The 22,694-nt window shown below is 38.0% G+C and overlaps 1 protein-coding gene across 14 annotated transcripts in view; it reads right to left on the bottom strand.

The window, feature by feature from the left end:
- Positions 1-3,189: 3,189 nt before the first annotated feature.
- The window catches only part of LOC106050505 (transcription factor 7-like 2), a 138,289-nt gene continuing 118,784 nt past the window's right edge, over positions 3,190-22,694 (bottom strand). For 9 of the 14 annotated variants that reach the window (XM_056020707.1, XM_056020709.1, XM_056020710.1 and 6 more), the window contains exons 5-10: positions 15,445-15,645; positions 13,839-14,049; positions 12,870-13,143; positions 12,136-12,235; positions 8,858-8,956; positions 3,190-7,038 (exon numbers count right to left, since the gene is read on the bottom strand). In XM_056020707.1, coding sequence (XP_055876682.1) covers positions 6,489-7,038; positions 8,858-8,956; positions 12,136-12,235; positions 12,870-13,143; positions 13,839-14,049; positions 15,445-15,645 — 1,435 coding nt within the window. In that variant the 3' untranslated portion in view covers positions 3,190-6,488. Of the gene's footprint in view, positions 7,039-8,857; positions 8,957-12,135; positions 12,236-12,869; positions 13,144-13,838; positions 14,050-14,227; positions 14,397-15,444; positions 15,646-22,694 lie in introns of all 14 variants that reach the window. The other 5 variants (XM_056020706.1, XM_056020705.1, XM_013205478.2 and 2 more) reach the window with 5 other exon arrangements.

Genomic DNA, 22,694 nt, shown 5'->3' on the forward strand with positions numbered 1-22,694 from the left:
CTATGTTGGCCGATTGAGGGGGGGGGGGGGGCGAATACCTCTATTGCCCTTCCCACCCTTTGAGGTTGGGGGGGGGGGGGGGTAGGGCGGTCCTACTTTATGGGGAAATCATAGTTCGCGAACAAAATTAGTTGAATTAAATTATAATTTTTCTATTATGTCGCTCCCCTTCTGGTATCTTGGCAGATTCGATGGGGTAAAAAAAGGGGGGGGGGCGATTGCATCTACTACCGTCCCCACCCTATCCCAATGAGTGTGCGGTCCTATTTTTATGGTAGACATTGATTTTTTGTAGGCAGTCGAAGTGATTTATTCCGCCAAACTCTCGCCTGAAGGTGTCCAAAAGCGCTACAGGCCCTGGCCAGACGGTTATCAACTTCCTTTGAAAGTGAGGCGTCATTTGATACTATACTATCCAGATATGTGAAGTGGTCTGCCACGTTAAGCGGCTGTCCGTTTACGGTGATCCTTGGGGCTGAGTATGTTTTATTGGGTGACTTCTGGAACATGACTTCTGTTTTCCCGAGGTTTATAGATAAACCGAAAGAGGCGGCAGCGTATGCAAATTCGTTTACCGCTTTCTGGAGATGACGTTCATTGTGAGCTAGCAGGGCACAATCATCGGCAAAGATAAGCTCTGTTATGACCATCTCCTTTGTTTTTGTATGGGATAGTAGACGTCGAAGATTGAACACATTGCCCTCTGAACGAAACCGGATGTAGATGCCTTCGTGCAATCGCTGCCTAATTTGACGCAGCATTAGGGCAAAGAAGATATAGTGTAGGAGCAAATACACAGCCCTTCTTCACGCCATTTTCTATTGGGAAGTGATCAGACAGGTCACCATTGTGTCTGGCCTTTTTGTCCCACGTGAAACTGCTTGCGGATAGATAGGAACGTAGGTGGTCATCCCAGCCTGGCAAAAATCCTCCACAAATCATCGCGACTGACCGTGTCGAAGCCTTGGTGAGGTCCACAAAGACAGCGTAAAGGTTTAGGTTTTGCTCTTTGCATTTTTCTTGTAATTGTCGCAGAACAAATATCATGTCAGAGGTACCTCTACCGGCTCTGAAGCCACATTGGCTCTCAGATAACACCTCGTCCACTAAAGAGTGGGTTAGTCGGTCGAGCAATTTTCGAGCAAAATTTTTTATTGCTACTGACAGAATGCCTCGATAGTTGGAGCAGTTAGACTTGTCACCTTTTTTGTATAGGGATATGATTACGGAATCTCGAAGTTCATCGTGTTGGTTATCGCAAGCTTTGCTTCAGAGCAGAGTTCCAACAGGAGCCTGTCGTTATTGTTGCAGTTGCCAATGCCATGTCTACCTAGGACACCCGGCCAAGCGCTGTAGTCTTTCCCCATTCGAGCGTTGAAGTCACCCATGATAATAAGTTTGTCAGTAGTGTCAACCTTGCACAGGACTCTCCTCAGGTCATCATAGAATCTATCCTTGGTTTCAGGCTCTGCCTGCAACGTGGGGGCGTACAACTCTATTCAGAGTACGGTAATATATTGAATAAATACAGATATTAAATTTAACAACAATTTACTAAAGAATAAGGGCTCAGTCTACACCATTAACTCTAAACAACAAGGCGGTCTCCTTTGTCGTCGTGTTCGTTTATTCTCGTCTATATTTGTTCGAACTTTTTAAATGATCTGTCGCGTCACTACGGAAATACCCGATTAAACCCCAACTTCTACGCGTCTTGCTATTGTGTCATTGCAACTCTTTCAGATCATCGACCTGGATGACCATGGCGTCTACGAAATGTTTTGTGTATTATTTTGTGTGTCATTAGCAATTAAAATATTTTTTCCTTAACAATCCAATTTTAAAGAAACTGGCTGTTGGTAGAATTTGATTCTTCAGATGCAGAGACGAGTGAGTCACGTGCATGTCAATTTTACTAAAACTATTCAATTTTTTTTTTTTTTAGTATTTCATACAGGTACTTTAACTTTGATAGGCCTCCTTCAGTCATAAGACAACTTGAAAGCCCTCCTTCTGTCATAAGACAACTTGATAGACCTCCTTCAGTCATAAGACAACTTTGATAGGCCTCCTTCAGTCATAAGACAACTTGATAGGCCTCCTTCAGTCATAAAACAACATTGATAGGCATCCTTCAGTCATAAGACAACTTGATAGGCCTCGTTCAGTCATAAGACAACTTGACAGGCCTCCTTCAGTCATAAGGCAACATTGATAGGATAATAGATCTAGAATCTAGACCAACAATAAATCTGTGCCTTAATAATATTTTTTACCAATTGTTTAATTGATTTTGCTTAGCGTTATTTCATTTTCATACTTTTAGCTTTCTCAATCCGCTATGACTGATCCTATCCTTTATATGGACAGGATTGAGAAAATGGGGAGGGGGGTAGGGAAGAAAGAAAAGTTGGATTTTTATTGTAATTGACTTTTAACAGCATTTACAACAAAAACAAAAAAAGGGAACGACTTGAATTCAAACTCGTGGCTAACGCATCCCTGGGCCGACATGCTAACCACTCTGCTAGTGACTAGAGAAGATTGTATAGTTACATATTGTTTGTTTAATTCTAGAGCAGCGCCCTTTAAAGAGGACTTATTCAGCTTATACCACCTCTTCACTCAAGTACAATTTCTTTCCCTTGTTCGAGATACCGGGTACCAAACAAAATAATTAATTACCAGTAGTTAATTGACTAACTGGTTCATTTTTTTATTGACTAGTCACTAGTATATTATCAGGTAAAAGAAACACGTGTGCATCATTTCAACTTGACCCATGTGTAGGAGACATAACGTGTACAAGCTTTTTACCAGATAATAAAGAAAGTAGTAATAAAAATATACTACACTGAAAGTTTTAGATTACAAAGGCTACTGGAATACTACTACTTCTAGAGCAAGTAACATGTTCATCTTTTAGATTTGTACAAGCAACATTTATTTATGGAATTTCCAAAGTTACCACCATGCTAATACTTCCGAGATTACCTATTACTTCAAAAACACTAAGGTACAAGTATGAACATTTGTTCATTGGAGCAAGCTGTACAGGTACGTGTTCAAAAACTTCAGACATTTGTCAAGCTCAAGTTTTAAGGGGAGACAAGTTTGGTTGATTTGACAATAGTAGAACAATCCCATTACAGACAACCAACATACAAAATAAATTAAGCCAATGTTGGATTGGATTTTCTTCTTGGTATTTATTTCTTATGCTGATATAAACATTATATTTGAAATAACACAAACACTAAACACATTGGATGAACATGAGATTGAGACAAAACACACACACAAGTAGTCCACACATGAAATCATGGAGTGAAGCCATGATCCGAAATAAGGAGAACAAATTAACAGTAAGAAAATACCCGCTTCTGTTAATTTCAATTATTTATTAGATTCTTACTTTAAACATAAAATCAGTTGTTGCAGATCTACACACAAAAAAAAAATATATTTCACAGCTGAATGCTCTCCAGGTCATTACAGTAAATGCAGTTTTAAAAATAAACAAAATACAAAATTTTTGAATGGTTATAAACCTCTCTCTCTCTCAATATATATATATAAACAAATTTATCACGGTCATATGAAAATCACCTAAATTTTCTAACATAAGTTTTTTTGTTATAAATGATAAAACACCTATGAATATCTAGATAATAATAAAGTACATTTAGAAACAACTTTAGTTAATAAGTTAGTCATAGGCCTTTGGCCGATTAAAGAATTGCCTTAAGTTATAGTTCAATAATGTGCTCAAAAGACTTCTCAGAAATGACGTGTGACTTGTGATATGGCATTGACAAATTGTAATAGTGTACACTAATTTAATGTCTGCTTTCGGCAAACAGATTTTAAAAAGTAAAAAAAAATCATCAAAAAAAAAAAAAAAGAGTTAAGTATGACAAGACATGGCTGAACAAAACACCAAATAAAAAAAAAAAAGATATGTTGTACACGTTATATAAATGCATATACTGAGGGTATCATCTGCAAATAGAAATATGGCAACTTGAAACGCTTAAAGCTCCTGCAAGATTCACACAAAGGAAAATAAAACAAAAGTGTCATTGAATGATTCAAATGGTTCTACCACATGAACATGTAACACCTCACATCTAAAACATCTTTGCCAGTGATTCAAACGGTTCTACCACATGACAAATCATACCACACATCCAAAACATCTCCGCCTATGATACAACTTACCATCACTCAACCTACACATTCTCCCCAGACCTTTCTCTCTCTATACATTGGTATTTATATATACATTATATATTTATTTTTGAATGTTTATATATATATATATATATTATAAATTCTTGATATAAAAATTTGTCAGCATCAAAGTACACAGACCATGCATGGCACACATTCATTATATACAGGATGTGCTCATGTTCTGATTTAAAACAGCAAGGAACTGGGAAACACAAACTGACAGCTGTAGATATCAAGTGAGTCCCAAACCAGCAAGTGACTGTCTAGGACAGGGTGATGTAACTCTTCATTCATTCACAACAGGGTCATGAATATTTTATTTTAAAAACTTGTGCAAGTTGCTGTCAAAATCTAGGCACTACCTTAAAGAGTTCATCATTTCATTACTTATTTGTTTGCTTGACTGAATGGGCAAATCACTATTTCTATTTATAAGAACTTTTTTAAAGGGGTAAATAATATGTATGGTCCTTAAAGCAACAGTTTAGAAGAGAAAAAACAACAACAAAATAACCCACAAAATAACCATGTCTCTTTCTCAATCAAAGCACAATCTACCCATGAAAGGAGAAGGCATGGAGTCTCTTCAACATTTCATTAATATGACTAAGCCACACTAGGATGTGAACAAAGGGTCTACCACCAAGTGCCTTAATAATGTAACATAAACAAATCAAATGAGATTTTGATTATCAATAAAAATATTTGTCATGTGATACCATTAATAAACAAAAAAAGAATTACTGTAAATCTTCTAAACTGTTAACCCTATGACACATAAACTAATATCTTCTTCTTACCCTCAGTAGCATGCATTCTAAGCAATAATAGTTCTAAGGACAAGGAAAAAAATGACTCTGAATAAAGTTAGTTGTACGGTACTCAGTCAAAGCATGAACCATGGAGATGGACAATAATGAAGGAGAAATTCAAAGATACTGCCTCCATTTAAAAACATGCTCACCAAAAACCTACTTAAGTATTTAGACAGCTTGAAAGTAAGAATGAGTCTATGAAATAATAATCAAAGAATGCAAGAACATTGGACACGCTAAGACAAATGAGATTATTCATAAGAATGGAGAATTGACATCTAAAACATTGCACTTAGCTATATAATAAAGCGTCAGATTAAACAGCTTGCCAAGTAACAATCTTTTCCTTTGTTCAGTGGTCACAAGGTTTCATTTTTTTTTTTACATTTTTTTTTTTTTTTTTGAAATTTCAATATGAAAATTCATTCTTTGCTAAAACATACAAAATATTTTAAGACTTTTAAAAGAATATTTGATCAAGTCACACACAATAAATTATAACTCTTGGTTTGAAATTAAACTAACAGCAAAAAGCATCCACAAAGTCTGTGATTCGTCCACTAACTCAGTAAAGGGCTCTACACAGTTCACTGGGCTTCCAAAAGAAAGACAACTCTGATCACAAAGTCTCAATTAATTCTCAAATAAGAACTAGGACATTTCCAAGAAGATCTAGATCCTAGGCATTTCCACATTTTGTAATCAAATGCTAGGAAGGAATTCCCCCATATGCCACATAATAAAACACAAGAATAAGAAGTTAAAAAGTTTCTTATGAAATAAAAAAAAAAGTAAATGCTTCATTTGTATAAGAAGAAATAATCCACATTTGTGCTTAGGACAGTTTGTTAGCTAATTCAGATACATTTAGATATATTTATTCTATTAATTTCTCAGGTATGTGGGTTAAAGCCAGTTGTAAACTTTTTTTTTTTTTGGTTTCCAAATTATGAGAACAAAATATGGTGAAAGTTGTTGTTTTTTTTAACACTAGACAGAAAAAAAAATCAATGACAAAAAAAAAAAGGTTTGTAACTCTCCACTTTCATCCACAAAGAGAAAACTTATGCTCTAGCTGTCAAGTAGTTCCATACACTGGACAGTTCATTCAAATATTTGATTATTACATTCAGGGGGGAAAAAAATAAAACAATAAACAACTTTCTGCACACAATGATAATTAGATTCTTTGACTCACTCGATTCACTCAATGCATTCCAACAATTTTCTCCAAATAGACTGTCAATTCAAGTTCATAGTGAATACTTTATATATATATATATATAAAATGTTATATACATTACAAATGGGCTGGACTTGGTGTCATCAAAAAACAACAACAACAAACAAAAAAATAAAGATTGCAGTTCATGGAGTCTCTGTGTCATTCCTACACTTCAGACACACAATCCCCTTGCTTACACATGATGACCAGGCTCAGAAAGGCTTGATGTCAAGCGAGAAGGGTGATCCATCCGCTAGTCTAGAAGTACTTGGGGGCTGAGGATACTGGTGCATGGGCGGAGGATAGCTCAAGTACGGCAGGGCCAGTGGAGATGGGGGCAGGGGGTAAGGTAAGCGGAGAGGCAGGGTGGGAAATAAAAACGAGTCCACTGTGTGAGGGGTTAGACGCCGGGGCGGAGGCAAACCCGGAGGTGTAGTTGGCAGCTGCGAGGTAACAGATGCTGGTGACGAAAGATTTACTGGCTGCATCGGAGATTGTTCATCAGATCTCATCTCAACCTCCTCATCCACGATGGGGGACAGGGGAGACGACACACCCCTCATGTTAGTCTCTTGGTTGGCATCACTGCTGCACTTGAGTGACCTGGGGCTATCAATCATGTTACTTGAATCTGACTCACATCCAGAAAGGAAGGAGGAGTCTGCAGTTCTGTTTCTGGCCCCGGAGTCCTCATTATCCTCTTCATCCTCTCCAGCTTCGTCACCTTCCCCCAGCTTATAACGTATGCACTTCTTCTTTCGTCTGCAAAACAGTAAAAACAAAGACAAAAAAAAGATGAAAATAAAACCAATGCCATGTTCACTCTATAATAATAAGGTCATGGAACAAACAGAATACAAATGCTTAAAGTTTCACTAACAATATGTTACAAAAGTAGGCTAGATTAAGCTTGTTAACAAAGTAATTTAATGTAAATCGTTATAAACTTCACTTCTATGTTATGTGCATACTACAAAACTTCAAGTATTTATTATTCTAATTATTTAAGAACTCTAACTCTGCATGCAATATAATCAAATTGAAAGTAGGGCGATAAAGGAAAAGCAATAACAAGAGGGAGAACTGATTCCCAACAATCCCAACACATAAATCAAACAAGTTTTCAGTAGGACCTGGAACTATACAACAAGACTTTATGTCATTGTTTAAACTTCTTTTAAACTTAGTTTGAGTGTCTAGCAATAAATGTTTCTTTTATAAAGTTATAAAAGACTGAGTGTCTTGCTTGTAAAAGACATGACAGCATGGAATCAGAAGTTTAAAACTCAAAATTAATATTTGCTGTTTATTTTCCCACTCTTGTTATTAAAGTAAGCAAATAATCCTTCAGCTTTGAAAGCCAGCAGTCATCATGCATTAACATTTAGATTGTCATACTTTTTCCAAAGCTTTGAGAAGCTAAACCTTCCCAACAGTATTGAAGCAGAATTATTTAAATAAGTTAACCCTAGAAAGAATAAATAATTTTAATTCAAAATGTTTCCAAATGGCTGGGTTCATGTTGCATTCCAGTCTATTCAGTGACTTCTTTCAAACATGTTAGAAACTAAACAGTTAGTAGCACAAGCTCTAGAGTTGCAAATTAAAAAAAAAAAAGTGCTATCAAGCATATAATAGAGATTGCAGAACACTACAAGTGGAAGATATATCAAGCATATAATAGAGATTGCAGAACACTACAAGTGGAAGATATATCAAGCATATAATAGAGATTGCAGAACACTACAAGTGGAAGATATACAAGAAATGCAGACGGGGAAAAAAAAGAATTCAAAAGAAAAAAATAAAATAAAGCTGAAAGTCAAAAAGCATGAAAAAAAAAAAAAGAGTGTTGTTTACTAAGCAGGCTCAATGTATTACATCTCCAACACCCCCCCCCTCTCCATTTAAAGAACAAATCAATTATATTTGTCAAATACTGGTTACTAAATAATTTTTTTTTCAGATTCATTTTAAAATTTGCTTGTTTCTTTAAAAAAAAACAGTATTGATTCCTAGGTACCGTAATTGTTTACATACTGATACATTGAGATGAACCTCACTCAGCTAAATAAAGAAACTTTTTAGTGCAATGGCTAGACTACATTTTATTGTATGCAGAGGTGTGAAAGTAAGGATGTGAACATAAATCTTTGCAAACAATTCTTCATGCAGTCACCTAATAAATAATGCTTGCCAATCACAAAATGAAAATTGTGTTATGAATTGTGTGCAGAATTTTGTAAGCATAACCAAAGCAAAGAATAGTTTCCAGGCAAGGCAAAGACATGGGAGAATATGATATACACACAAGAACACAAAATGCAACTATACAACCCATTTCATTTTCATTTGGCAGTCAGCAGTATAACTGATAGTTGGTTGAACATCTACTGAATGTTTCTTTAAACTGATTTGTCTGCTTTATGGGTTAAATGGCAAAAAAACAACAACAACACAACAAAAAACAACCCAAAAAACCCAAGGTTAACCCTATACTGCTGCTTGCTAAATGCTATGGTTCAAATGAGTTGTTTTCCACACTAAACCAAGCCAAAGAGATGAGAGAGGGTAGATATACAGTGTTCCATGCGTTAGGCTCGCGGTTGGTACCTTGACAAGGAGGAAATTTTTCTGGTCTGTCTCAACCAGAGCCTGATCGGATTTTTCATGTAATGACCTGCAAAGTGTAGAGCATTGGACATGAGTAGAAGTTGAAGAGGTAAGTTAGTTAGCAAAAACTCAGTAGTACATTTGTTGTTTCAAATAAATGTAGATATATCGTAACACTTCCTTAGTTAAATAATACTGTCAATAAACATAAAACATTAAAGTTCAAATAAGACTGTCAATGAATGAGCATAAAAATGGATTTCATTAGAATGCTATTAATAATGCTATGTTATCCTACTGTATAAGAATACTTCATGAGCTTTGTTCAATGATGAGACTAAACAATTCAGAATGAGTTTATTTGCTTTTCATATTTTGGATGTTCTTTCAGATTTAAAGATAATTACATCCTAGCCCAAACCTGCCCAGGAGGGGATGATGGCGAGCAGGGTTCAAACCCAGGACCCTTGATTGACAGTTAAGAGCACATACCACACAACCAGGCAGCCATCTTTAGGTATAGGACTGTTGTTAAATAATCCTCCTTTACCAGTGTGTTAAAATATTTAACAGATTTAAAAAAAAACAACAAAAAAAAACAACAAAAAACAGTAATAACCCTAAAACTCATGTATGAACCTTTACTTGTACCTTATATTCAACATTTTCACTTTGTAGATAGAAGGCTAACTCCCATTTTTTTAAATTATGTCCTTTGTCAATACATACTATACTGTTTATTTAATGATTTGCAATTTCTAACTAAAAGTATTTAAATGGTATCTGTTTAACTAGATTTTACTGGATGAAAAAAAATGCCTGTTATTATTTTCATTAAAAAAAAGTTTTTTTTCTACTGGGCATAGTACAGCTTAATTGGCACTAGACAAATGGAAGCAGACTGGTTAAGAAATTAAGAAAAAAAAAGAACAAAAGATTAATGAGCATTGACTGTGCAATTAGCCTCATTAATATCAGCTTCTAAGGTGAACCTATATCAGCAATAGTGACAAAAGGTGAACTCATTTTATTAGTTTCAACACTCATTCAAACTGGTGTCCAAATTTTCTACATTAATTAGTAGTCCAAAGAAAAAAAATTCTTTCACATAACTGAAAGTGCTTATAAACAAAATGACTTCATTTGCATTGTAGAAAATAAAATAGTTGGAAAGGCAGTGAGTCATCATACAGACATTTTAAAAATGAAACTTGACATATTTTTTTTTTATTTAACCTTCCCCCCAAAAAGTTATCCACTAAATTGTAGCTAAATATTGAGTGGACATTAGATTTGGGAACCTGCACAAGCCTATATAAAAATAAATGAAACCCAAAAAAGTTCCTATGAACATATTCTGCTTTGTACAAAATTGCCTGAAACTATCAATTGAAGTTTCTACTACTTCCACCCTAACAGTGTCAGCAAGATCAAAGAGAACCAGCTATTGATTTCTACTAGGATTTAGTCAGGTTTTAAATAAAATTTCTGTCCAAGAAAATCTTGTCTGATTCCCGAGGGATAAAAAAACGTCTGCAGTATTTCCATCAAATGGGTGAACAAGAGAGAGTGCGATTAGAAAACCTAAAAATAATAAATTTTTTTTGTACTTGTATGAACTGAACTTGACAGAGCTGACTAAAAGATGTAAACACAGTAGGAATGGAGTCATCAATACCAGATTTCAGAAAATTTGTTTGTGCACACCTAACATGCCAAGAATGCTGGTGAAATGAAACTTGTAATTTCTAAGATGAAAAGATACAAGTTGAAAAGAGGGGGGGGGGGGATGGAAGGGAAGTAATTTTAAACTTATGATAAAAGTTGATTTCAATTAATGTGTAGAGAACTACTGCTGTGGAGATAAAGAATATAGAAAATAAATCTACTTGGCAACTTGGTATGCCAGGGAAATGGGAGGGGGGGGGCAGATTTTTCTTGGTGATACATGCCAAATGAATTATCATTTGGTTCTCATAAATCAGGCAAGAAAAAAAAAAGGACAGTTGTTGAGGGGCAGGGGAACTAACTCTGAGGGCTCCAGTGAATGAAACTAGATCTTCACAGATAACTTAAGACTAGGAGGTCTGTTGCAACTGATCCATTGTGTACTCTTCTGCTAGCATTAGATCTCTGCCTGCATAGACACTATGTGAGTCCAGCAGGTGGAGAAGGGGAGACAAGTGAGATGATGTCAGGTGCAGGAACAATTGTGAGAACCTGACCACCAACTATTTGCTCCCCTTTCTCTACACCCTGACACCAAACTGATCAGTGAGCCTTAATAAACACTATTTGTTTTGTTCCTTCTGCTATCTGACCAGAATCAATCTAGTCAGCTGTTGTTATATAGGCAATGTCTGCTTGTTCACAAAGTTTGGGGGGGGGGGGGGGAACTGTTGAGGGAAAGGAAAAGTAGATTATGTCCCCTTGATTATGTCAATAACTTCCCTTGTGTTGGATCATAATTATGTCAAATAAGAAAAGCAAGGCCCACGACACTAGCTCCAGCTGGAATAACCTGCCCAGTGTGCGGCCGAACATTCTGGGCTCACATAGGTCTCACCAGCCACATGAGGAGGCATAAAACCCCAGTGCAAAGCCCTCAGCCCCCTGGATGACAAAGTGGTCATCATCGAACCACGATGGACGAACTATATATATATACATCACTATGGTCAAAAATTAGAGAAGCAGTTTGTGATGTAATAATTTGACATAATTATGTAGTGATGACTCTTTATAAGAAGCACTTTGATACCGTTTCTAATGTTAACATTTTGTACTGATGCAGATTGACACTAACATTTGGATACTTCAATTGAACATCAACTACTTGAGCTATGAGACCTTATTATTAACTAAATTCTGAATCTTTGCCCATTTGTAATTAGACTATCACTGGTATATGAAAAATGGCTTTATTACAAAATAGTTCAGCAGATGGTAACCAATTATTTCATCATGTCTAAACACACTGTGTACTGATATTAGTAGTTTAAAAATGTAATCATAAGTGAAATGATGTAGCTATACAAAGATGTAATGCATATGAATGTCATAAATACATATTCATGTCACTCATTTTAAGTTTATAAAACCAACTTGCTTGGAGAAACTATTACAAATCTTTAGATCTAATGTTTAATCGAAAGCTAAAAAAAAAAAAATAATAAAAAAATACCCCCTCACAAAAAACAATGTAATTGCCAGGTCTAAAAGTTATTATTTAAGTCTTATACTGACCTGCAAGGCTTACACCATCTCGACTGTTGATCCATTCCATATCGCGCACGACATTTCTTCTCATTTGGACACTCCCCTGAAAAGCCTGAAAAAGGAAAGCCTACTCACATTTTATATCTTGCACACACAATTAGCTTTATTTATTAATTAATTATATACATTTTAATACTTACTTAAAATGATCAATTAACTAATTAGCTATTAGTACTTATAGTTCTTAGCACAAATCATATTGAAAATGTGTTTTACAGTTTTACATAAGTGTCATATCCTTTCTCTATTGTCATCATTTACAGTGACAGGATTTATTGAATAAAGGAATCTCTCTGTTTGGTTTAAAAGTTGTAATTTTTATCAGAGTAAAAAATCAGTACGCAAATTTTTAAATTCTTATCTGGTAGTTCAATAGATGGTTACCTTCAGGAGCCACATAGAAACAGTCGATAAAGTTGTCATGACAACCTTGCAGTGTTCACAATTTATGCACATTAATTTAAAGTCAGGGATATACAAGTAGAGCTTACACAATCAACTATCTACTATATTTACTTTCCTGAGTCAACACAAATTTTTAAAAAATTTAAGCTATTACACATTACACTCCAATTTCTTTATGTGGGTAATGCCCCTTTCCAAAACATACCTGACCTGCTTTTGAAAGCTTTCCTATCACCTCTATTACACTGCCAACAGATTTATTTTGTTAACCTTGAATTGCAAAATTATAAACTAACCTGATTTGCTGTCAGACTCCATACACATGCCACCGAGATGACCACCGGAACTCATGCTACTGGACCCACCCATTGGGCTTAGACTGCTGGAGCCCATGGAACCGCCCCCACTGCTGCCTCCACCAGAGCCATCCTTTTTCCGTTTCTTCTTTTTCTGGTGTGCTGCGTAGTTATCTCTGGCACTCCAGCCTGGATAGAGCTGCAGGTGTAGTTCCTTCTCCTTCCTGGCCATTTCATAGTACTTGGCCTGTTCTGACCTGTCCAGTGCATGCCACTGAGAACATTGAAGAAACAAGTGTCAAGGCTTCTACACATGGACACACACAAAAAACTTAATGATAATCTTTTAATGTCCATACAAAATTAATTCTCTTTTTATCTGTTATGTTTTTTTTTCTTTGAATTCTCTTTATATTTACAAAACAAGTAAATAGTGAATTTAATGATAAATTACTTTGTACTTTTTTGAAATTTTCAAATTTAATGTCTAAAGTGACTTGTCACGAGAAAAAAGCAAATTTTATATAAAAATACAATAAGCGAATAGTTCTTGTAGAGTCAAACATTACAAATCCTTTAAGGAAACATAAGGGGATCAACCTTTACTCTGAAATAGATTCAAGAATGATGAACCCAAGACTAAATGTATAACATCCAAACATGTACAACACTGAGCCCAATCAAAGCCTACTAATATGACTGACACAATGAGTCATATATCTTAAGTCATGAACTTTTGATTATCCTTGAGCATGAACTAAATATAACCCTTACTCATTACCTGTTCAAGAGTGTCATTTTGGAATGAGTTGGTCAAGGAAGTCCTTAAGAAGATTCCACCCACATGAACTGACCCAACCTATAGGGATACTAAATATCAGTCAGTATGTATTCTAGCACTAAGAGAAAGGATGAGTCTCTCCGCTGGAAGGCACTCAAGTTATTTCCCTTCACCATACAAGTACTCACCCTCCGGCCTAGAATCTGGTTAATGGCAGCCGACTCCTTCAGTGTACACTCAGAGATTACTTTGGGCCTCATTTCTTTCATAAATAACATAAAGGCGTTTAATGGTTTCTTTACGTAAGGTTTTTTTCTGGTCTCCTCGCCGGACCCGCCGCCATGATGCGAGGACTTACAACCAGAGTTCTCGTCCCCATGAGAAGAGGAGTTTAGCTGCCTGCAAAAATAAATGTCGTAGGGAGGGCATGACTACATACTCAAAGATAATCATAAGAACATATCCCCTCACCCCCCCGCTCCAGCTGACTTCTACTGGCATATGGGTGGGGAGGAGAAAGGAGAGGAAGGGGACATGACTGGAAGAGTGGGGAGGAAACTTGCACGCCAGCACTTACCCTCCGGCCGAGAATTTGGTTGATGGCCGAGGACTCCCTGAGCGTGCACTCTGCGATAACTTTTGGTCGGTGCTCTTTCATAAATAGCATGAAAGCATTTAATGGTTTCTTTATATGGTTTTTTGTCTTCTGTTGAGGGGGGTCAGCTGAGTGGTGGCCCGAGTTACGACTGTAAAGAGAACAAAGGGGTTACATGATGGTCACATAATACTAACTGGAGGGGGTGGGTGGTGGGCTGACCTGGTCATCAGAAAATGTGTAGAGCCTAAAATAAACAAGAAATCAACTACAACAACAAAGGAATCCCTGCCATGTGGTCTCCACATCTTGCTTGGGGGTCACACTGGTGGATGTCAAGTTTGGGATCACTTGGTCTCAAGGCTGCTTATAGATGGAAACTTGCAGGACAAAGTCATTATATAGGCAAACACAATATATGAGCATACACACAAATATCAAGATGAATGGGACATATTACACAATTATTATTGGTACAAAAATACATAAGAGACCTGTTGATTTTATGACATTCTTCTTCACAAAAGTAATATCAAAATAAATACATAAAAATAATAAAATTTACAAAAAATGGAAGATTACAGCTGTGTCTTAATAAATGTAAGTTTATTTCAAGTGGCAGTTGGGAGGTCAGGGTTTGCCTAAACAGACATTTATCTTCCTTTTATTTTTCAACTTTTAAAAAGTTTGGTTACGTCTGGAACAAGTAGAAAAAGATGGCCCAGCACAGGGGACAAGGGAGATTATTTTTTTTTTGGCGGCTCTTATTCCTATAGGGGTGACAGGCTGTAAGTAATTAAGCATACTTTCACCACTGTTGAAACATAATGTGGAAAAATAAAATAAATCTACATTTTAATAACAACACTTGAACTCCAAAGGCTGTTGAGTATTAGTGTATATTTGTGTAAGGCCCATCCTCACCCATCAAGAAGCATCTCATCTTAATTGTTGTTTAAAACTTGTATCAGAATGACGTCACTACATTTCCCCTTTACTGTGTGTTAAGAAATGCTACTAAAATAACTGACATACAAGACTCTAACACTTGGTAACATTGTACATCATACTGTGGCCCCACCCCATCGCTGTCCTCTTCATGTCAACCAAGCCCCGCCCTCTCGGATGCTATAAAATATATAACGTATTAAAACCATCATCTCCATTGTGTTGGACGAGGGCACCCTAACAGAACTCACCTGTGGCTGTCTTGTAAGAGCTGTGGGGACATCAGTTCGGATTTTGGTACCGCCCCTAACGACGCTGGATGTGGAATGCCTGGATGGCCGAGACCTGGGTGGGTCAGCAGGCTCGGTGGCCCATATCTCGACAAGGACGACAATGAGGGCGGGAATGAACCCGCGAAGGCACCAGAGGTGAGAGGATAGCCTGGTCTGTGCCTGGGGATGACAAGACAGCAAGTTGTGAACACAAAGACGTACATAGCTAGTGAACTTAAGGAGTCAAACATGAAATGCATTCGTTGTATGCACGATCCACATTCATTGTACAGAATAATTATTAAAAAAAATAATAATAACGTGACTCACTCACAGGTATACATGTGTAGAGACACACACACACACACTCTCAGTGATACACGTCACACGCGAAGACACACACACACACACTCAGTGTGTACACGTGTAGACATACAAACAACACCACAACACGTCAAGTGGTTTAGTTTCATACATCACAATGGTTCGTGCAAGCAAACGTCTGTAACACAGACACCCCCCCTTGTGTTCGTTTTCCTATTCACTGAAAGTGGTTTAATAGAACTTTACATCAATAGTCGATACCTCTTCCTCCTCTCCCCCTAAAAATATATATAAAATGCTGATTTCGTCACAAATTGACGTGAATGAGACTTTTCTAGACTCGAGTAATCTACGTCTAGAAACAAAAAGATGTATGCCACATTTATTTGTGCACGGCACGCAGTTGTTAGTAAAGTAAAGTAAAGAGTAAAGATCCACTTTTAGTTTTGTTTCTTCAAGCCCCACTACGTGGCTCCCAGAAGTCATGTCTGATAACTCTCTCAAGAATCTAGTGTGACTTTCCCTTCCACCACTTCTGTTAAGACTCCACAAGACTTAACAACGACACGAGCAGACAGCTTTATTATTTTCATTTCAAGTTATAGTTGTCTTGAACTTTAGGAGTTCCCCGGTGTGCACAGCCTTCGGCCTCGCTTATAACCTGGCCGTCTAGAGACACAAGCCATCGGTGCTAGGGATAAAACAAATTTAAGTCGGCTTGGATCAGTCCCAGACCGAACAATGCATCAGACATGTCGGTGAAGGGAAAGTTCCATGGACCTATAGTTTCAAGTCTTCGACTCAACTCTTGTCGGCACACACAAGGTTAAATTGCAGAATTCTAGAGCGTTGGCGGAGACAGGACTTGTCGGAAAAAGAATGACGTCACAGGGTAGAAATAAACGGAAGCCATATTGTTTCTTACAAGAGCCAACCCACCCACAAACAAATAGCCAAATGATCAATTGAAAAGCTTGACTCGGCCTACCGATAGTTCACCCTTAGCTCCAATGGCCTAAACCCAGGTTACTAGTCAGTGGAAACAAATGTGCCAAAAGTTGTGTGACAAGAATCAAAAGTAGTCTAATCAATGCAGAAAAGTTGTGGAAAATAGAGGAGGGGCCAGGCGAAGAGGCGTGTCTATGATGCTCTGAACTGTGCGTACCTTGACCACAGCAACTGTTCACTGACTGGCGTGTTCATTGAGCGCCCCATCACGAAGCGAACAGTAAAACGAAGTAAACAAACAACAAAGTTGTAGATTTTTATTATTCCCCAACATAACCGTCCACTGAAGCCGGGGCCATGGATTAGTCTTTGGTTGAGACAATGCTATAAACCGAACTGGGAGCTGGAGAGTTCCAACAGCAATGTGTGGCTCTGGGCGGAGCATGCGATAATTTATGACACGTGGAGGAGTTATCTTGACTCAAAACTAATAAAAACAACTGCTGAAAATAGATTGGGGGGGGGTGGAGAGAAAGAAAGAGGAGACAAACAAACCCCCAAACAAACGAGACTGAAAGAAAGGAAACAAGTCGAAATAAATTCAAGAAGAATATGTCAGAAATTGTTTGTTTTAAAATCCACCCATCCACCCCCCACGGGTTTATGTCACATCGCCAACCCCATGGAAGACCATCTCAAGAGTAATTCAGGAGATCAAGGGATAAACTCAGGTCTTGGAAATGGGTCTCATAAATGTGCCAAAAGGTATGACAGGTCTCATGCCACCGATACACGCACGCAGACCCAAGCACGTACACACACACACACACTACTGACATATAAAACTGAGGTGTCTCCAGCACACAGACGTCTCAAGAGACAAGATATTTATTGTTATATACAATCATCCCTGGCTCTATAAGGGAGCTAGTTTTTTTTAACTACTTTCTGTTTGTATATAGTTAATTTGAAGATATCAGAGGAGCGTGTGAACATTGGCTGTGCTGTAGAATAAGTAAACCTGACAGGCAGGCATCTATCGCAGACTGCCAGAGTCGTAAAGAGTCAAAGATTAGGGGAGGTGGGGGGCCTTCGACATTTATTAGCAACGAACCCCCTCCCCTCCCCCATTTTCCTCTTGTTTTGATGCAACTGAAGCAAGAGGTCTGATTCTAACCCCCCTCCCTCTCTCATCGCACTTGGACTTCCATAAACGTGTCACGCGCCTGCTGCCTCGCACATCTGCGCTACACGAGATGTCACAACAGAGGAGTGTGTTGTCACAGTGTCACGACAGGACACCCCTCCTCTCCATCCTCCCCCAACGTCACACCTTGTACCACCGCCCCGTGTTATCATCCGTAACGGTCCAAGTTCTGTGTAACAAAGTAACAGATCAAGATAAGACAATGTGAGCGATGCTCTATGGGTAACGAGAAACTCACATGATAATGAATCTGTGGATGAGTCAAGCTGCCACAGTTTCCCTTCAAAAGGTGACCAACAAATAAAATATCATCATCACCAGACTAGACGAAGCTAAACATGAGAGACATTTAGAGACTAGACGAGGCTAAACATGAGAGACATTTAGAGACTAGACGAGGCTAAACATGAGAGACATTTAGAGACTAGACGAGGCTAAACATTAGAGATCTCATCAATAGTACAATAATATACTTTTGAAAAATTGCCACAGACTTCTTAAGGACTCATTAATGTTCGAGTCGGCCTGAAGAGATACAGTTCGCAGAAGATACGAGTCAGTTATTTCTTATCTTGGTCTAGGTAATTTAAATACAAATGAGAAGCTAAATGGTGAAACAATAAATGATGCATACTTGTATAAAATTACAAGGTAATTTATTTTTCTAACGAGAATAGATTTTATGTGAACCAATTAATTAGCTTCTAGAAATAAGATTAACAAACGATACAAATACTAGTGAAACTGAGGTCGCTAACAAACGATACAAATACTAGTGGAACTGAGACTAGACGAGGCTAAACATGAGAGACATTTAGAGACTAGACGAGGCTAAACATTAGAGATCTCATCAATAGTACAATAATATACTTTTGAAAAATTGCCACAGACTTCTTAAGGACTCATTAATGTTCGAGTCGGCCTGAAGAGATACAGTTCGCAGAAGATACGAGTCAGTTATTTCTTATCTTGGTCTAGGTAATTTAAATACAAATGAGAAGCTAAATGGTGAAACAATAAATGATGCATACTTGTATAAAATTACAAGGTAATTTATTTTTCTAACGAGAATAGATTTTATGTGAACCAATTAATTAGCTTCTAGAAATAAGATTAACAAACGATACAAATACTAGTGGAACTGAGGTCGCTAACAAACGATACAAATACTAGTGGAACTGAGGTCACTAACAAACGATAGAAATACTAGTGGAACTGAGGTCGCTAACAAACGATAGAAATACTAGTGGAACTGAGGTCGCTAACAAACGATACAAATACTAGTGGAACTGAGGTCGCTAACAAACGATAGAAATACTAGTGGAACTGAGGTCGCTAACAAACGATAGAAATACTAGTGGAACTGAGGTCGCTAACAAACGATAGAAATACTAGTGGAACTGAGGTCGCTAACAAACGATAGAAATACTAGTGGAACTGAGGTCGCTAACAAACGATAGAAATACTAGTGGAACTGAGGTCGCTAACAAACGATAGAAATACTAGTGGAACTGAGGTCGCTAACAAACGATAGAAATACTAGTGGAACTGAGGTCGCTAACAAACGATAGAAATACTAGTGGAACTGAGGTCGCTAACAAACTATGGGTTCAGGTGTTAATTTTTTTTTCTTCAAGCTCGATGATCTTTAAATCAATCTGCGTACATGAATCCATACAGAGCAAAGGGGAAAATTCATTTCTGCTATTCTGATAACTTGGCATTAGTCCATCCCGTGTCCTTGGTGCCAATAAGATATCACGTGTAGAGTGAATGTTACTCCAACGGAGAAGACTTCCACCCAGTGCTCTATTTCTGCTGCACATGTTGTAGGCTTCCAAATATGTTAGTAGAAACACAAAATTAGAGCTACTCTTTTCAAAACAATTGTGTACGTCTTTGAAAAGATTTGTCACCGTAGTTAGATCTAGATGAATTCTGTTTAGAACTAGTCCAATGTTTTGGATCACACTAAGAACTCCGTAAAGGTTGAAAAGCTTCAGAAACGTGGCGGAGATATATTCCCACAGCAGAGGATGTTACGTGACGTTAATTAGGCTTAGTTGACTGTATAGTTGCTAAACACCACGTCCGATTGACTACTGAAGAGCACAAGGCTAGGGTTCATTCTAAAAATATTACATCGTTGAAACGGCGACATTCAGGATTCGCCCCCCCCCTCTACACACACACACAACCATCCCGTGCTATTGCTGCCATCTTTACAGGTAGTTAGAGATTAAAAAAAGAAATGACAAATAGTAAAAAAAAAAAAAAATTGCATTAGAATACGTGATTTCAAACCATATCAGGCCAATGGCATCCTAACTTCAATGAAGTCCAGTAGGGAATCGGCGCCTGCAAGGGCGCCGTGATCCCGTTGATTGTTAGAAAGGCTTTTATCCAACAACCAGGCCTGGGCATGGGATTTCCCATCCCGTGTCCTGTCTGAAGGCTCCCAGTTGTATCGGCCATAATGGTGACTGGACGGAAACCGGGCCGTACCATGTACACGGCGCACCGCCCCCGGAACGGGCCCACTCGCTATAAGTGGTCAGGGAGCAGCACTTACTATGGGGAGCTTGTCTCATATTCCTATAATGTTACCGCCATTGTTCAGTGCGGGAACCGCCAGTCACTGATGACGGCCCCTTTTGTGGAACGGTGTGGCGGACTTTTTGGACTGGGGTCCTACTATCCGGCCCTTCTGTCACAGCACGTAGAGGATCGGTTCCATTGAACTCAACGATTTTTAAATTTATTTTTTTTTTTTTGATGATACGGTCAGTGGCAAATGACGGAAATGTCCTTGGCCTTCAGGCTGAAATAGTTAAGACATGACAGTGTTACATCCATAGCATGAAGTGAAATTAACTGAAATCATTATGGAGATTGCACCTCAATGAAAACTCCTTTGGAAAAAAAAAGGCTGACACCCTAAAGGTGATGCAGTACAATACATTATAGTTTTAAATGCATCTTGTTCTAGCTACTAGGTATAAAGACGGAAATGCTTAGTCTTACAGCTTCAAAAGTCAATGGCCTCAGAGGGCAATGTGTGCCAAAGATGACTCAACCTGCCCCAGGGCGTCATGGCAGGCAATATTTGCAGGGGCGAATCAGCTTTTTGTTCAGTCTACAGCCCTGGAGGAGAGCCCAGTACGTTCTGGCAAAACAGTATGTTCCAGTTCTAGTTAATCATCATAATAATAATGGCTATGCCTTCGATTAAAGATGAGTGCAGTCTTTCACATGACTATGCAAACCTTTAGCTATTCCTTGTATTAAAAATCAACATTTTTGATATTTTTACCACAAGTCATTGATACTACCGTTAGTTGTAGTTCATTGATTATGAGTATAAATGTGTGACCCAACTTATTAATTAATGGTCTGTGCATAGCCAAAACTATGGATCAGATTTTCCTGCTCCAAGTCTGTTCAATGATAGAACTACTTCTCAGAGGTAAAGGGTTTCTGGGACGCCCCCCCCCCTCCTTTTTTGTGAGTATTTCGAAGGTATACAGGTTCTGTTTGTCAACAAAGGTTATTATTACAGCTAAGTGCCATAGAAGACACGTGACTTTTGAAATGAAACAATTCCAGAAGTAACCTAACTGTTGAAACAAATGTCCAAATAAATGCTCTCTAATAAATAATTATGACTCCGTAAACCTACTCGCAGGGTGCACAAAGGAATTCGAGCAATGTGATGTAGAAGGACCTGAGGAAGCATGACAAAATAGTCTTTGAGAAATCTCCCTTCATTTTTTTTTTTAAATACAGGGTTTAATCATTAATTCGGAAGGTTTGGGGGGGGGGGGGACTGCCAAGATTTCGAGAATGAATTAAAACAAAGAAAAACAACTGTCCAAATGGGAAGTGGCCGGGCGAAGATCCCGGCGGTATTATTTTTTTTTTTTTTTTTAGCAAGGGGTGAAACACGCTGACAGGTCGTCGTTTATTCTTACAGTTTAGAAACAACCTGAAAGATGATCACGCGGATTAGCCACGGGAGACAACCACTGTCTACCTTTGACTGAGTGGCTAACTTGCTGGGGGAGGGGGCATCTGAATAAAATACATTTGTCGATTCAGCGCCCCTTCCTTTTTTTTTTAATTGTTCGGTCGGAATGAATAGATTTGTGTCACTCGACTGTATATCGCTCTGTGTGTGACCATAAATAACGCGAGGAATCAGTCTGTGTCTCGCTACCGTGTAACTTCTTTAACCATTCCAGACAGGGGCCTATTAATGTCTTATGCAAATGAAGGCTGCGCATTTTGAGCAAAATAACAGCAAACTAACTGCATATAAAACAAACAGCAGCGACATGTTTTCGGTGTCAAGAACAGACCAAAAGGACATGCATGTAACAAGGAGTTGAGACAAAGACTGGACATGCGCAATAAAACTACTAGTTTATGGCCTGGTTAATGACCTATGTAAGAGTGGAACTTCTTTCTATGACTGGCCGTGGTAAGACCCCTGACGCGTGGAAGGAGAGGGTTCGAAACTATCTGTTTAAGAATAACACTTCCATCAGGGGGGGGGGAAGGCGGAAAGGTAAGAGATTCTACATATATCACCAAGGCCGGCCTTAGATAATTGGAGGCCTTAGGCGAAGTGAATTAGGTAGCCAAAAATGAAATTAAAAAAAAAAACAGCGAAAAAAATGACGCAACTTATTTCAAACCATGTGTACTTCAGCAATAACATTGGGCACAAGTTTCGCTATTTCTTCTCTTA

This window comes from Biomphalaria glabrata, chromosome 2 (assembly GCF_947242115.1).
Source record: "Biomphalaria glabrata chromosome 2, xgBioGlab47.1, whole genome shotgun sequence".
In the NCBI taxonomy this organism is placed as follows: Eukaryota; Metazoa; Mollusca; class Gastropoda; family Planorbidae; genus Biomphalaria; species Biomphalaria glabrata.